Source organism: Opisthocomus hoazin, chromosome 7, assembly GCF_030867145.1.
Source record: "Opisthocomus hoazin isolate bOpiHoa1 chromosome 7, bOpiHoa1.hap1, whole genome shotgun sequence".
Classification (NCBI taxonomy): Eukaryota; Metazoa; Chordata; class Aves; order Opisthocomiformes; family Opisthocomidae; genus Opisthocomus; species Opisthocomus hoazin.
In genome coordinates, this window is record NC_134420.1 from 1,116,452 (window position 1) to 1,132,749 (window position 16,298).

Consider the following 16,298-nt stretch of genomic DNA (forward strand, 5'->3'; position numbering starts at 1 on the left):
GATGGTAGCTGCTACAGATGAATGCTTTCTTTACTTGGCCTAGGCTCCTTCTGGAGCTTGTAGAACAAATCAGGTGCCTTGGAGGGAAGGCAGTTCAAATGAAACAACTAATTGCTTCTACAGGTACTTGCTTCTCTTAATTCATTTATAGAAAGCTCCAAGAGAGTAGTTCTAGCTAAATGCATAGCGCTAGGTGAGACCCAGGCTGCAGCAGAGATCAGCTTCCAAAGCCTCATACTGTTCTGCTGGAGATGTCCTAACACCATCTGGTTCGTTTCCATCAGTCCCAGAGGGTGATTCACACGACGGAGTTTATATTTGAACTGGGAACTTTACGTTCTGTGATGGGTTGTCCAAGTCACGAAAGGTGCTAACCTTCTTTGTTCTGTTTTTTTGTCAGGAAACAGCAAGTGCTTCTCCTGTGATTCTTCGGGTGGACCCAAAGGGCTTCTACTTGTACTGGACCCATCAGAATAAGGTAAGTGTGAAGACTTCACCGCTTGGTCTAAAAATAGTCAGTTCACATCTGTGCGAGATCAAAACACCTTAGGTGCTCGAGTTCTGCACTTGGGAGCAAACTACCACACTCATTCTACTTAACAGGAAACCCCCAAGAAAGAGTTTGGAAATGTGAGGGGGAATGTGCTGCAGAGGACTGCGCAGGGAGCAGTAGTGTTGGTAGCCCTGTTCCCCAGCATGCGAAAGGATTCTCCCAGCTGGTACAGTGGTGCCGTGGGAAAGAGTGGCGAGAAGTGTGCTATGAAATGTGAGCGGCTCAGCTAACGTGTACCTCATGTGCGGCCTGGGCTGTAATTAACTGACTTGTTGGTGTTTTAGAAATTTGAATTAAAAAAAAAAAAGTGGTGACCGTAGCGATGCAGAGACTACATCAGGTCTGGCGGGTGAGTTGTGCTCCTCTCAGGCCACGGTTGTACGTACGCACTGCCAGAGTAAACCACAGGATGCTGGTGCTGGAGAAGAGGCAGCAAATTTAGGAAAGAGAATTCAGTTCCTCGCTGCTGATGAGTAGAAACAAGGGGTGGAGAGATCTGGCTGACTGGAGGTGGAAGGCTGGGCTTACTTCTGCTTTCCAGAGCAGAGCTGTGGTTCAGCTCTACTTCCTCCTCGTGACCTACATGCTGGAGAGGCATGGTAGATAAAGAGACAGAGACAGTAGTTTTGCGTGGCACCCTGGCCAAGAGACCTGATGTGTTTTGGTGAGCTCTGCCTTTTCAGAAGGTTGTGCCCCGGTGCCAGCTGGGGCGAGGCGCTGCCACACAGCCGTATCCTCCGAGAACAGCGTCGTGAGGCTGGGGACAGTCACATCCCTGTAGGCGATGGGCTCTCCTTTCAGCCATCTCTGTCGCTCTCGTGCCGTTTTCACAGTCTGCTCCTGGCGAGCTGTTGTCACCCATCGAAAGTGAGACGTTGCACTGGGTTCGTGGTCTGAGGGACTTGGTTACCTGGGAAAGGGGCTGGGGGAAGGAAGCATAGCTGACATGAGGAAACTCAGGCAGGGCAAGAGTCTTGTCTTCCTGGATAGTGCCATTGGTTAGCACCTAAAATAGACTATAAACACATTTGAGAGCCGCAGGGGAGTAACAGCCTGTTTTACATCCTTGGGGAAGTGCTTGTCTGGCATCTTTCCTATTCTCTGAGAGAATCTGCAGTGTCAGCTAGCCAGGAGGGTGGTGGGCAGATGCTGGTGGTCAGAGGGAGCTGGGGCAGGCTTGTAAAGGTCGTGCACAGGCTGGCTTGAGCACAGCGACCAGGGACAAGAGGTGGGCTGATAATGGAGCATGGTGTGGTATAGTCAATAGGTAGTCTGTTGAGTTCGTGTAGCTTATTGATCTTCGGCTGACTCCTCTGAAGATCTGCTTGTCATAAACAGCAAGGAAGAAAAACTGCACCGCTTTTGCACTAGGGATTCAGAAAGAAGTGGGATTGGGAGTAAAATTTCCATCCTGCTTGACGATAAAATGGGGATACAGCCAGAAGACATGGTATCCACATTGTTCCTTATTGTGATCGTGGAAAATAGTATTATCTGCTGCAACAAGCATAATTTGTTCTCCAGATCCATGGTGAGTGGACAGATTAGGAACAGAGGAAGGAAATTCAGGTTGGATATAAAAAGAACAATCGAAATAAGCAGGACAGCTAGCCAGTAGTGAGGACGTGGAGTGGGCTGCCTAGGAAAGGCTGGGGAATGTCCTCCGGGGGAATTGCTTCAGAACAGATTAGGTGACGGTCTGTGGGGAGTGACCTGGGAAGAGGTGGTCCTGCCTGCCTTCCAGCTCAGCTGCTCCGTGTTGAATGCGTGGAGGCCGAAGGCAGGCTGAGAACGAGTGGGTTGTATTGACATATGGGCTGTAACGGGGGTGGAGTTTCCCCATATAAAGCTGTACGCATGGCCTACACTCCCCCTCCCGGTAATCCACGCGGAGCCTCCAGCCGCACCCTGAAGAGGACGGTGCTGCAGACCACGGCCGCCTCCGCACCAGCCAGCCTGCCAGCTTGGCGTGTCAGCCGCCGGTGCTCCCCTGCCTGCCTTCTTCCTGGTGGGAGAGCTCTCCCCCAGCGAAGGGCGCTGGCTGGGACCTGCTTTGCAGCTTCTGGGGGCTCTGGAATGGGTTTCGTTCCGTCCTCCTTTGTCTGTCTTCATCTTTCTTGTCCTTATTCTGTTGTAGGAAATGGAAATTTTGGATATCACCAGCATCCGAGATACCCGCGTAGGGCGGTTTGCCAAAATCCCCAAGGTGAGTGCATAGCGTCACTTCTGCCAGTTGTTGGTGTGGGAAAGGCAAGGCTGCGAGGGCTTTGGCGTAAGCTGAGGCAGTTGACCCTGGCTTTCTGTTACAAGGAGGTGGGGAGGACGCTGTCTCCTTACATAACAACTACGTAAATACAGAAGAGCCATCTTTACTCTTGTCCCTGAACTCCCCAGGGGTTCTCTGTGCACCCAAAAGAAAGGCACTTCCAGACTACGGTGTATGAGCTTGTTGGAAAGAATATGCCAGAGAGCTAGGAAAACAATAACTCCCCTTCCAAGCGCCTTCTGAAAGAGCCGTTTTCTGTTGTGCACAGCGGCTGGGTTCTCTGCCCTGCCATGCATCTGGCTAGCTTTAATCTTGGCCTGGCCTGTACGTTCGCTGAGCTACGCTGGGAAGTGCTGCAGGACACTTGTGATGCTTCTGGATTGAGTCACCAGAGCTGCTCTCTTGTGCAAAGATGCACAGGCTGGGTCAAGGCAGCTACAAACTTCCAATGCAGTCTGTGGTGGGGTTTTTTTTCCCTTTAAAGGGAAGAAAATGTAGTTTCAGAAAAACTAGTGTTTCTTCCCCCCCCCCCCAATAATTTTAAATTGTCTGCTTGCAGACTAAGGGAAGCACATGATTATGGCTTTGTTCTTGGTTTCAGTTGTAATTTAAGCTTCCTGCAGCAAAGTTGTCCTTGTTAGGACTTTTTTCTGGGTCTGTTTTTTGTTTGTTTTTAACTTTTCCATGTATGGAAAAGGCAAGCAGAAAATTGAAGTAAAGCTAGAATGTGAAAAGGAAACACAGGAGTAAAGGTAATGGCTCCATACAGTAACACAGGTGATTCTCAGTCTGACACAAAAGGGGGAGATTTTGCAAAGTACGTGGAGAGACTCGAGCAGCCTCTTTGCGTAAGCATACGGCTGTTTACTGAATGCTGCTCAGAAAATGTCTGTTCAGAGCTCTCCGAGCCTGATGTTTCTCAAAGGACAGTAATGAGGTGGGTGCTAAAAGCACAGCAGAGTTGTAAGTACCCATCTTGCACAATGCTTAAAAATCATAATTCCTTCTAGGAAACTGCGTTTCTTCTTGGAAAACCATTAGAATGGAACATACTTGCATTTTCAACAAGCTTAAAGCTTTGTCTGCATCTTGTTTTGTGGGAATAATGTCTGAAAAAAAGCTCTCAGAAGTATTTTTTTCGTTTGAGAGAATAAAATATTTGGACCTGGTAGAACTAGGTGCTACACTCCAGACAGAATGCAGTAAGGAAAAGGCCGACTTAAAGGAGGGCCACGAGATACTATTTTCTAGGGTGTTTAACTTCAGGAATAACCTGTTTACAAAATGAATTCAGCTTTGATACAGATTATAAATTGATGGTGTAAGTACTGAGGCCATAGGTGGATGTGCTTCTGGTGGCAGCAGCCAGGCTGGAGACAAAGGTCCTAGATTTTAGCAATTAATTAAAGAAGGCTAATTGGAGGCTACCAGGAGAAACATACTTGTGCAGTACCAGAGTTGCCTCTGGACAGCAGGAATTTCTCCTCAAACAGAATCTTTCTGTAATGAGCCCCTACTCACAAACAAGGAATTGCCCTGGAAACAAGACCAACCCCAGTTTTTTAAGAGTGGTTCACAGTACAGTGTTGGGATGACCACATTCCATATCCAGGTGAAAACTAAAATGGCCTTTTAAAAGAGTTTTTTTAATAAAAGCACAAAGAAGTTTTTGAAAAGAATGAGGAAATTCATGAGGGGTACCAAGTAGCAAAAAGCAAAAGCGGAGGGGGAAGCAGTGGCTGTGTTCCATCAGTAGCTCTAAAGCTTTTTGATAACACAGGAAAATGGCCTGTGTGATTCTATCATAAGCAAAGGCTCTGAAAGAACAGAATAAGAGAGAACATCTTTGCATGGAAAAATTGCTGCTAGAGAGTAAGAAAAAGGTCTCCTGAGAGGAGAGAGAGAACCAGCAGACTCCCGGAAAGATCAGTGCTTGGGCCTGTGACATGTCATGTGTGATCTGCAGAAGAGGTGTGTAGAGACAAGACAAAGTTTGCCAATGGTACCAAGTTATTTGGGGCAATGAAATGAGGGCTGCTTTGTAGAAAGACCTCAAGTTGCTGATTGACTGAATGATCTAATAAGTGGTAAAATTTAGTGCAGATAAAAATCAGGCAATGCACACAGAAAAAAAAAAGATCCTAATCTTCTGTAACAACAGGTTCCGAGTTGAGTATTGCTGCTCAGGAGCAAGATCTTGAGGGTATGGTAAAATATCAATGCAGTGGCCAGTAGTGTTTGCTCAAAAAAGTAAGTTGTATGTTAGGAACTATAAGGATAGAATTAGGAAGTCATGCCACTGCGTACACCCTGAGTGCACCCATGTTTCTGTGCATTTCTAATGTCCTCAGATGAGACAACTGGAAAAGGAAGAGAAGAGCAGTGAGATTAATAAAAGAGTGAAATGGCCACTGTAGGAAAAGCATCTGCAGGGACAGTAGTCTGGCAAAAAGAAAAAAAAAAAGATGCGGGGGGATGTGGAGGAGTGTTGTGGAGTGCTGTGAAATCAGGAGCTGAATGGAGAAGGTGAGCATGAAGCAGTTACTCGGTGTTTGTTCCAGTGGGAGAGCTCCCCATCCAGTGGAATTTTCCAAAGGCAGGTTCAGCGCAGGGAGGTGCTGCTGCCCTGCGCGTTGTGTCGCTGCGCTGTGGGACGCCTTCCTGCACGAGTCGTGAAAACCTGTGCGAGTTTAAAAAGTCAGGACAAGAAGGAAATGCCCTTGGAGGGTTATTAAATGCAAGATAATGCCTCTGGTTTAGGAAGTTGCTGAATCATAAATTGCTGGAAGCTGCAGAAATGTGTCAGGGAAGTATCGTTGTGTTTGCCCTGCGCTTGTGCTTTCCCCAGGCGTCTGGATGGATCTGTGGTCTGACCTCGTGTAGCTGTTGTGTTGTAGCCATTGTAATAGGCCAGAGATGGTATTATGCAGTCCTGGGAATTGGTTACAGCTGATTTTTTACAAGCAAAGAAACAAAAGTCAAGCACCAAGTGATTTATTAAATATTCTCAACAGGCAGAAGTGATGCACTCGATGACAACCTCTGCTGTGAAAATCCCGACTGCGTTTTGAACTCTGCATTTCACAGAGACCCATTTAAAACAAGTCCCCTTTTTATTTCAGGGCATTTTCTCACGTTTGTGTGACAGCATGCAGTAAAATGCACTGGGCTTGCTCCTTATCTACCTTTCTCCTACGGGATGGTGGGAGGTCTTGTGTGGGCACTGAAATGGCGACTGGACCAAAGTGGAGGGAGAGACGTGCTGTCCAGTCCTGGAAACGTCGTCTTTGCACGAGGCTGTACTGTCCGCCGTGCTTCTGCAGGGCTTGCTTAAAGCCCTCCGGTGCGTGTTCGGTGGGCTTTCCTGAGAACACAGTTTGCTCAAAGGAATGCAGAAAGCGGTGAAAATGTCTTAACGTGACTCACCACGCCCTCCACATAGGGCAGCTACCTCTGGTGCATCATTACAAAAAGGTATAAATACAAAAAACAGGTTTGACGAAGCAGACAAGGATCTGTTAGAGGTGAAGGGCAGGAGAATGAGAGTGCTGTCTCCCCTGTTATAAAATAGTGGCCTGGAACGGTTGTGGGATGTAACTGCTGAAGTGAATGTAAGTAGTTGCTTGTTTCTTTGGCTAAAAGTGGAGGAGAAGGGGCTAGTGGATGGTATTTAAGACAAGGAGGACAAGATCACGGATGTTGGGAGGGCTTTGGATAGCACCGATAACAAATCAAGCATCCTTTTCCCCTCCTCTCCCCTTCCTTGCAAGTGACGCCGTAGCGAACGCAGAGCCTCTCCGAGGCAAAGCTCGTGATCTGGTTTTCCTGCCGAGCTGGGGCTGAAGGAATTTGCGAGAGTGCTTTATTGAGAGCATCTGCGCGGCTGCTTTCCCCTGGCAGGCGCTGTGCGCTTCCCGGCCGTGGTTCGAGCTGCAGGCGGCTGGGTCAGCTTTCAGACGGATGGAGGTGAAATGAGGCTCCCTGCGAACTGCGGGTGTTGGGAGTTACCTGCCTGCAGCAACGCTTTCCCGCTGCTGCTGAGCAAGGGGGCTGGGGTTTCTCTTTGTAACCTCTCTATGCACAGCAAGAACAGCAAAAGGCTCACACAGAAAACCGCTTCTGAAGAGACCTTGCCATCACACGCGCTCCCTCGCCAGCCTTGGCGCAGTCCCAGCATTGTCCCGGCGAGCCGGGAGGCAGGGGCTGGCGGGACCCCCGTCCCGACCCCGCGGAGCGTTGAGGGCGCAGGTGGTCAGCCTGTAGCGCCCAGCAAGTGTGGCACTGAAAATGGGACGAGCCACCAAGGGCTGGCAGCCACAGGAGCCACCTCCACGTGAGAAGGGCCGCTGCTGTTTGCCCCGGGAGGAGACGATTCCTGCCCGACGGCGTGGGGCAGCCGTGCTCTCCGGGCAGAGGCTCTCCGCTCGCTTCTGCCCCGTGCCGAGCCCTCGCCTCCTGGCCTGGTAGCACGTAAGCCTGCACGCAGCCCTCCAGTCCTCCCGACCTCTCCGTGCGTGTGCGCGTTCCCCTCCTCTCCCTCTTTGCTTTATTTCCTTTGAGTGCTGCTCAGTGTTCTGCAGTGTTTTTTCTTGATGGAAATTTTTTTTGAGAGACAGGGCAGAATGAACTTTGGTGCATGTTCAACAGTAATAAAGATAAGAATTAGCAGGGACTTTGAACGTAAACGAGACAAGATAAAAAGCTATTGAATGTAGTTCAGCAGCATGCCGAAGCAGATCAAGATGTTATTTACAACGCAATACTGTGTTTTCCTTTGAGTAACAAGGAACAATAACGGCTGTTCCATTTTGTGTTGTTTTTCTGATGCACCAAGACCCCAGAACACTGACAGAAAATGTAATAATTAGGACCAAAATACACAATGTTTTAGTCCAGGCTGCTGGGCTGTTGGCTTCGTCTTGGGTTTTGTTTAGACATTTCAGCAGGCGTTGGCTTTGAAACAAGCATAAATTGTCATAAAAACAGAAGTTGTATTTTCTGCCTGTCATGATTATAAAACAGTTTCATTCTCCATACACATTTTGTTATTGAACCCAGAGATGCAGACTCTGAACTGAACATGTACAAGGGAGAAAATGATACCGAGGTGTTTCACACGTCGCATTTTGAGATGTTGGAGTAGGAGCGGGTCGTGGTTAGGAACCACCGACGCGGGGAGCACTCACGTGGCGCTGGGGGCCGAGCCGTGGGCTGTAAACACGCTGTGGGCGCTCAGTCCTGCAGCATCGCAGGGGGAAGGCGGCAGCGCTGTGGGTGCAGCAGCGGGCCCGAGCATGGGGTGGAACGAAACAAGGTCTGATGTTCAGGCCTCCAAATAAAGGAGGCAAGAAGCCATAGGGAGACTAACTGGTATGTGCGCATGCAAGAGAAGAGCGGGTGGAAGCCTGCGGCTTGCAAAGGATTTATAAATAGTGGAGCAGGGGCTGAGCAAGGTAGCAGTCACATCTGAATAATGGCCTTTTGCCATGCTGGGCCCTTTTTCTGCCTCTTCCCTCCTTCCGCAGCACGAGCTCTTGGACCACAGGGACAGAAGTTGCTGAGGATGCACTGGCTGCATCTCTCCCTCGCAGTCTGTTCCTGCTGGATTCCAGAATGCCGCGGGTTATTTTGTGCCATGTCAATCTGTGTGCTGCTGCATTTTCCAGTTCCTTCAGATAAGACAGCAGTGAGAGCTGAGAGTGCTTCAGCTGCATATTTTTTTCCTGCCTCGTCTCACTGCGGTGCTTGGTGCCGAGACGGGCTGGCCCCACGGTGCGGGACAGCCCTCCCCGCCTCACAGCAGCCGGTCTGGGTGCTGGATCCCGTGGTGGAGTGAGCATTGCCTGCAGAGCCAAAGGCATTCCAGTAATCTGTGGTGCTCCCTTTCCCTTCTGGCAGCCAGGCAAGACCTTTCTTCTCCAACAGAGAAGACTTCTTGTCAGGTCCTCTCTGGGGACACCACGAGCGCTGCATCGTGTCGCGTGTGTCATGAAGATACGAAACTGTCCGAGTGCAGCGAGCGCGTGCAGCTGTGGCAGATCCCAGCTCTCATTTGGCTGTATCCAGGTTCAGCTGGAGGAAGGACTGTCTGTCTGCATCTCTTGCGTTAGGCCTGGCTCTTTGCTTATATTTGCATGAGAATTTGCCTTTCTCTGGACTGTGAAGCTGGCTTGTACAGATGAGGATTTTAGGGAAATCGGGAGGGTGGGAAGTGAAATGCAAGCTGAGTCTGTGTTTCAGCCACTCTGCTGGTGGGTTGTTTTCTGTTTGTTTGGGGTTTTTTTAAGTGGATTTGCTAAGCTCGTTTCCCTTCTGATTTGCATAGCTAATATGGTTCTCCTGCTTTTCATGTAGCAATTCCTATTTTTCCTTTATGGCCACCTGCGACACAACTCTAATTACACAGTGAAGCTGCAGCACAAGGTGCTAAAGTCATACGGGTTATGAAGGAGCCAGGCCGTGGCGTCGGGTTCGGTGCCCTCGGACACAGTCTCTGGTCCTCTCTCCCCATCCTCCTTCAGTGTTGCGCCAACGTCGCTGCATTTGTCCCGCGAGGGAGATAGTCCCCGTGTAACGTCGCAGCACAGAGCAGGGAGTGACTTGCTTCAGGCCAGGCGGGCAGTCAGTCGCTGGGAAAATATGACCCAATTTAGATCCCTGGCAAGATCATCCTTTCCTCTCCCCGCTGCAGTTTGCTTCTCATAAAATGAAGCTATCGGCTTCACCGAGGTGTTAGGAGGTGCCGTAAGTTAATGCTGATGAGGGGCATGGCGTAGAGGTGGCACAGGCTAAGGCTAACCATGAGCAACAGCTTCCGAGAAGGGCGATCAGATACCAGGCCGTTAGCAAACACGGCGTGTGTCAGGTCTGTCTGGCGAGCAGAGCTGAAGGCAGAGCTCTGATGCAGCGCTCGGCTCGCGAGGGACATGGCGTGAAGAGAGACGTCTGCCGGAGAGCCCGGCGACACAGCTTGCCGAGGAGGAAGGGCTGGGAGGAGCCCGCTTGTAACAAATACAGGAAATGAGGTCAGCGTAAACCACAAGTTCTCTATTGTCTTAGCTTCAGATAATTTACAGCACCAGAGGTAAGGAAGCTGAACAAATGCCAGTGCGTTTGCAAGATGAAGTTGAATTTGAAGCTAAAATCCTATAATACTTTGCCACTTGAAATGAAAAGTTAAGCTCCATCAAGAAGTTGCTATGAGCATGGAAAGGAGCTGTGGGTGTGTGGGTGCTTCTGCGAAGGACAATTGCTCACAAAACAAGAATGAGCTGTTTTAGGAATTCCCCAACTTTTAGCAAGTAGGCAAATCTCTGGGTGGCTGACTGCTGTCCCCCTGCTTGCCCCCCAACTGCCCTTGGATTGTGCAGGTTTCAGAGTTACCCCTGCAGAGCGTCGCTTTCATGGAGCGAGAGGCAGCAGCCAGGTGACCTTGAGTTACGATCCACGCCATCCAGTTCTTCCGAGAGATGCCTGTTTGCTGCGGATGTGTCAAAATGGCAAATGCTCCAGAAATCTGGAAAAACAGTGGAAAAATTCTGCAGAGTTCCTTATAAAATATATATGCAGCTCTGCGTACGACATGGTGCAGATGCAGAAGAATGCCTGCAGCTGAGCTGTTCCAGAGTTTCTGCTGTGATAGATCAAATGTAGAGACAAAATTCTGGGGCAGAAATGGCACTGCCTCGTTTGAATCACAGCGGGATGCAAACAGATGGTTGCGTGTCGGGGTTTTTAGTTTTTTGGGCTAACCTGAGGTCCGTGGAAGCCAATGATCAGGGAGCTCCCTTTCTTCAGCTTGCAAAGATTCAGACGCTGTCCGGTTAGTAGCAGCCTAACAAGTCACTAAACGTCAGCTGAACCGCAGCGACTGACTTTGGACGTGCTCGAGGTTTATAGGAAACACGAAGGTGAAGTCGTTTACCTGAAACCTCTCCGCCTGACGTTAACGTGTTACTGGTGTCTGAGCTTGTCGAAAGGCGGTAACTCGGCCTTACCGTAGGTTTGTGCGTACGGCGAGCGCGCGGGTTCAGCTCCAGGTAGAGTTCCGAGTCGGACCTGCTCTGCTGACAGTCCCCGCTGAGGAATTGTGCCCTGAGCTCTGACGGCCTCCCTGGGGGCTTTGGTGTGGGTTGATCCTGCACTTCAGATAAGGAATTGCTGTGCTTGATTCCAGGATATGGGAGTTTTATCCTTTCATTAGAAACAGCGCCTGTCAGTACAACTCCAGGATATTTGGCTTAGTGATGCCTTATGCAGGAATGCAGAAAATGCTAAATAATTTAAAGATACTCTATAAATACTTTCATGTGGTGATGAAATCCAAGTCTGACTAATCAGATGAGCCTTATGCTTAACAAAACAATTCTCTGGTGAGCCATCGCTGTAGGACACTGCAATTGCTGTGGAAAAAACCCACTTCTAGCAACTGACAACAAGCAGAAACTGTGACTTGGAGGGAGAGCACCCATCCCTCCAGTAACCAGGTCTAAAGCTGGTAGACCTGCCAAGTCCCAAACAACATCTTTCCTGTGGTGGAGGGAGGTTACAGCAGAAGGTATCACGCTAATCTAAAAGACCTTCTTAGCCTGTGATTTGACAACTGGATGGCTGCAATCTCCTGGCTGTGCACCTCTGGTGTGAGCAGGCCAAATACTCATCTGCTTGTCTGCGAGTTCAGGCTGAAGTTTCAGAAGGAATTTATTTAAGAGCAGTCTCCAACTTTTACTTTTTCAGACCAAAACAGCATGTTTGTGCAGTCATGTTGATGTCAACGTTTTGTTCCATAGAGGATCCAGGTAATGCAGGCTCTAGATTAAAGGTGAAAAATAAGGAAAGCCAAGGAAAGGAAGATCACACTAAACAATTTCGTAAGCCTTGAAAAGCTTCCTGTGAATTTGGGTCAGCATTTGGATTGGGGCCTGTTTTTTTCAGGTTTAGTTCGTCTCATTCTTCTCTCACCCTCATCTGTTCTGTTTCTTTTGCAGTGCCAGAAGCTCCGAGAGGTTTTTAACTTGGATTACCCTCACAGCACCTTCCTGCTTAAGACTCTGACTGTTGTATCTGGCCCGGACATGGTGGACCTCACTTTCCACAACTTTGTGTCCTACAAGGAGAATGTTGGCAAGGTATCGGTCCTGAGGGCAAGGAAGCACTGGGAAATACTAACGACTGGGGCAGTAAGGGGGGAGCAGGAAAGGAGAGGGGAAGGCAGGGAACCTGAACCCTGTCTGTGTTACTGGCAGGGTTATAAACAAGCAGGTTTAGATTCCAGTAAGGTGTGGTACCTTCAGTTTTAGAAATTTCTGCCTCTGCATGGAAAAGGACCAGTTGAAGAAATTTAGTATTTTATTTCTGTCCTTCGTGTGCTTTGTATGGATAAACAGACAGCTGGGAAGACTCAGTGGAAAAGTTTCACCTCCTAGTGTATATATAGGCAGTAGGAAGGTGATACAGCCAAGCCCAGGGTGCAGTTGTTGGGATTTGTAGCCCAGTAGCATCAGGACAAGTCCATGCCCTTTTAGCGTGTGTTGCTGTGTACTTCTTGGTGCAGTTCCAACTGCCTCTGCCTTGTGTGTTTGTTCCCAGAGCTGGGCTGAGGATATTATGGCCATCGTTCGGAATCCCCTCACGTACAACGCTTCTCGGTACACCTTCCTGGAGAAAATGTAAGTGGTTTCTGACAAACGTTGTTCTGTGAAACCTTCGCGTTCTGCCCTGTCTGTCTGTACTAGAAAGAAAAGACTTCTCAGCATCCAGGTCCTTTGGCAGCCTCCAAAACAAGTCCTGTGGCAGCTCAGGAGCCTCAGGGCACGGGTTGGTGGTTGGGCCATATGTTGCATGACAACTGACTGGTACAGAAGTGCTTGAGCCAGTCAAACACACAGGTGGTATTGGATAAACCAGGATTCTGAGCCTCAAACGTGTCTCCTGCTGCAGTCGCAGCACTCGCCCCAACCAAGTGCTGCCTCTTTTTCTTGGCTCTGTAATACTGTTTGGTTGGCAACCTGGGATCGCTGGAGAACACTAAATAATAGGCGATGTCGTTATCTCATGTCTGTATCATAGGTTTCAGAGGGATTTTTGTGATACCTAAGCTGTTATCATTTCCCTGTTTGTCCTTCCCAAGAAATAGGAACAGGTTCGGTCTGAGGTTCAGCTGACCGTCTGTAGGACCCTGGTTTTCAGTTAACTGTTGGATTGCTTTCCCAACTGCATATTTTTTTCTTTGTCCTTACTTAATAGGACCTCTAAGATTGTACAAGCGCATTTTCGTAATCTTGGCTTTTTTCACAGCCTGGTGAAGCTGAAGATGCAGCTTAATGCAGAGGGAAAGATTCCTGTCAGGAAGTGAGTATGGCTGTTTGGTTTGTTGTGTGTTTGGTCGGACCAAAGGCAGGGCAGCTGGTGAGAGGGTGGTTGCCCAGTGGCTTCAGCTGCCTGCTCTTTCTGCATCTGAGAGGTAGAGAGCATTCCCTCTGGATTCAGGCCATGAGAGGATGCATGCTGCACCTAGGCTCCTCCTGAGGAAAGGCCTGGGACATAATTTGGGTCTGGAAAGGAGACCTTTTGTGGCCTTCATCTGCAGCAAGAAATTGCTTTAAACAGCCGTGCATTTCACTCCCTGGCTGTTGCCAGGAAATAACCAACAAAACCAAGCAACTTCAGTAAAAATCTGATCATGGATTGTTTTGCAAACCTGAGGTGAACGGTGGATGAGGTGCAGGACTCATTTTACCTTTTGTATAAGGAGTTCTGTATTTGGAGAACTTTTTGCTTGACACTCCAGCTAGCCTGAAGTAGGGGTCCGTTGCTCTCGCTTGTCTCCTTTCTTATGTGTGACCACTACAGCCCTTCTCCGCTGGTGTAATGCTGCTGCCCTCAGTCTTGACTCTGGATGTGCATGAGCAGGAACCAGCCTTTGAGGACAGGCCTCTGGGTCAGTGTTGAGGGTGGTTCAAGTACAGAGCAGTGGAGGTGAGCGCTTTGCTGTCCCCAGGGCTGGCTTTGTGTGCCAGGGTAGGACTGCCATTAGAATAAGCCAAGGCTGCTTTGCTGAAGCAAAGACCAGCCTGCTACTTCTCCCCTGCACCAACAGGCACAAATCTAGAATTGATTTTGTGCCACTCGGTGTCTTCCCTAGTAGAATCACTCCATGGCTGATCCTGTGGCTCCTCCATGCTGATTCAGCTCACAGAGTGACAAAAGGCTGCGCTGCCCTGTCGAATTCCCTTTGGGGTGCATAAATTATCTTTTAAGAACAAGGACCTGCAGATAGTGCATTTGTGGGTGTGCACTGGGAAGTCTGAACCACTCTGCTTCTAGGTTTGTGCTGTGTTACAGCGTCACAACAGGCAAGCGCTAATTACCTGTAATAAATACGCTGCCTGCTGCGTGTTATATTGCCTAACGATTCTGGATTAAGTCTGTGCTGGCTAAATGGGCTCCTGGATGGTTGATCGTTGTTCAACAATAAACATTTTTTGTTGTTTGTTTTCTAAACCGCCAACCAGCAGGATTTCATTCTGTCAGAAACCAGTGTATTCATCAAAGGCCTTTTGAAAACGCGTAGGTCTTTACTGAATAACTCACACTAGGGAGGAGTACTTTGAATTGATCTTTAAAATGCAAGCAAAGCAGCATTACTGCAGGGAGAAAACAGCTTATTCTTCTGAAATAAGCTAGAAAATATATCTGGTGCAAGCTGTACTGCTCTTCAGCACCCTGGTCTGTCTGTCCAGGTAAAAGTGCTTTAAAGCATTAGACAATTGAATAGTCGAGATTGAGAGCCAGATTTGTAAAAATATTCAGTGTCTCCAGGTGCAGGTGTATGTAAGGCTTTCAAAACTCCGTGTCTGAGTTCTTGTGAAAATTCCAGTGAGCATCTGCCTTTCTCTGTAGACATTTAAATCCCTTTTGAATCATGACAAGGGTGCTGCAGTTTTTGCCTTGCAAAGGGCAGCTTGGGAGCCAGCGTGCGCGGAGTTTGCAGACGCCCGCTGCGGCTCCCGCTGGACGCTTTGCCACCTGTCGACACATTTGGTGCTTTTTGTTCCCCTGTTTGGCTGTGGGCACCTGTGATGCCAGGAGCTTAATAGAGCCAACATCTAAATTTATCCACGGAGGAGGCCTCACTGCTGCTGGCTGGGATGTTCTGAAAGTAGGGAGAGTTCAGGTACTGGTACTGTTCCTTAGTGCAGCGGAGAGGCTGCTTTCAGCTGAAGGCTTGACCAAGTGAATTCTGTTTGTTTGCTTTTTTGAATGTTGTCTTGACTACAAAGTTACTGCTTGCTAATGCCAGCTACCGCACGGGGTAGTGTCTTGTGCGGGGCAGTGTCCTGGGGGATTTGCAACACGAGGCCTGCGACCGCAGGGGCACCTCCGAGAGGGGCAGGGGAAGGACAGCGAAGGGGGATTGTGAGAGTAAGCTGACACAGTTTAGTGACAGGGCTTTACAGAGTCCACAGCAGAAATCTAGAACTTCTGTATTACGGCAGCAGTCAGAAAATCCACTGTAGGTTTACAAGACTCGGTACATCAGTCACTCCCTTGGAGAAACACTGTCTGTCTTCTCTGGTTCACGTTTACAGTCTTCTGTCAGTCTCCTTCGCGTGCATTTTGAGCATCTTGCACTCTGGCTGCAGCTCCCAGCCACCCAAACCCTTCACTCCTGTGACATTGTGGTGATTTCTTTCTTCCCTGTGTGATCAGTATTTTTCAGATGTTTCCTGCAGACAGGAAGAGGGTGGAAGCAGCCTTAAGCGCTTGTCATCTTCCAAAGGGCAAGGTAAGGGTTTTGCTAGGTAGCCAAAGGTCTCACCAGTTTGAGAATAATCTTTTTGCCTACCCTGACTGTGATGCCCTTGGCTATGAAAAAATCATCAGCCCAGTTGCTCTCAGCTGCTCTGAAACCTTTTCCTTGCCCTAGCTGCCATGCCTTAACGGCAGGCCTGCTAGGATCAGTTCCTAGTGACTGCACTGCAGTAACACTTGCGACTCCGTCGCTTGCACCGTGTGGCACAAGCAGCAGCACGTTCCCTTCTGCCTGTTTCGCTGTCTGCTCTTTGAAGCAACAGCTCTGACGGTTAATCTTGGCGCTTCTGCCAACCCGCAGAGCACCGTCCAGGCCCCTGACGGCTCCTGCTGCTGCACCATGCGTTAGCTTTATACCATCACACCGAGGGACACTTTAAATAACTGTCCGTTCTGAAACAGGGCATCGTGGTGCCCCTCTGCTCCGTCTGTTCTTTCCCAAACACGCTGCCAGATGTTCTAGTCGCTTGCTTGCATTGTCACAAACAAGTGCTGGACTGTGGGTGTTACTAGAGAGGTCAAAGCCATCGTGGGTTTGTGATCTGTCTCTGTTGCATTCTCAGAACGATGCCATCAACCCAGAGGACTTCCCTGAGACAGTATATAAAACTTTCCTCATGAATCTGTGTCCACGGCCTGAGATTGATGAGATCTTTACCTCACAGT

General features: G+C 49.0%; 1 protein-coding gene across 7 annotated transcripts in view; it reads left to right on the plus strand.

Moving 5' to 3' along the window:
- Nucleotides 1-16,298, plus strand: part of PLCB2 (phospholipase C beta 2) — a 59,715-nt gene that overhangs the window by 17,648 nt on the left and 25,769 nt on the right. For 6 of the 7 annotated variants that reach the window (XM_075425279.1, XM_075425282.1, XM_075425284.1 and 3 more), the window contains 7 exons: nt 401-478; nt 2,691-2,759; nt 11,807-11,947; nt 12,408-12,487; nt 13,116-13,169; nt 15,531-15,606; nt 16,196-16,296. In XM_075425279.1, the coding sequence (XP_075281394.1) occupies nt 401-478; nt 2,691-2,759; nt 11,807-11,947; nt 12,408-12,487; nt 13,116-13,169; nt 15,531-15,606; nt 16,196-16,296 (599 nt within the window). The remainder of the gene's footprint in view (nt 1-400; nt 479-2,690; nt 2,760-11,806; nt 11,948-12,407; nt 12,488-13,115; nt 13,170-15,530; nt 15,607-16,195; nt 16,297-16,298) is intronic. The other variant, XM_075425285.1, reaches the window with a different exon arrangement.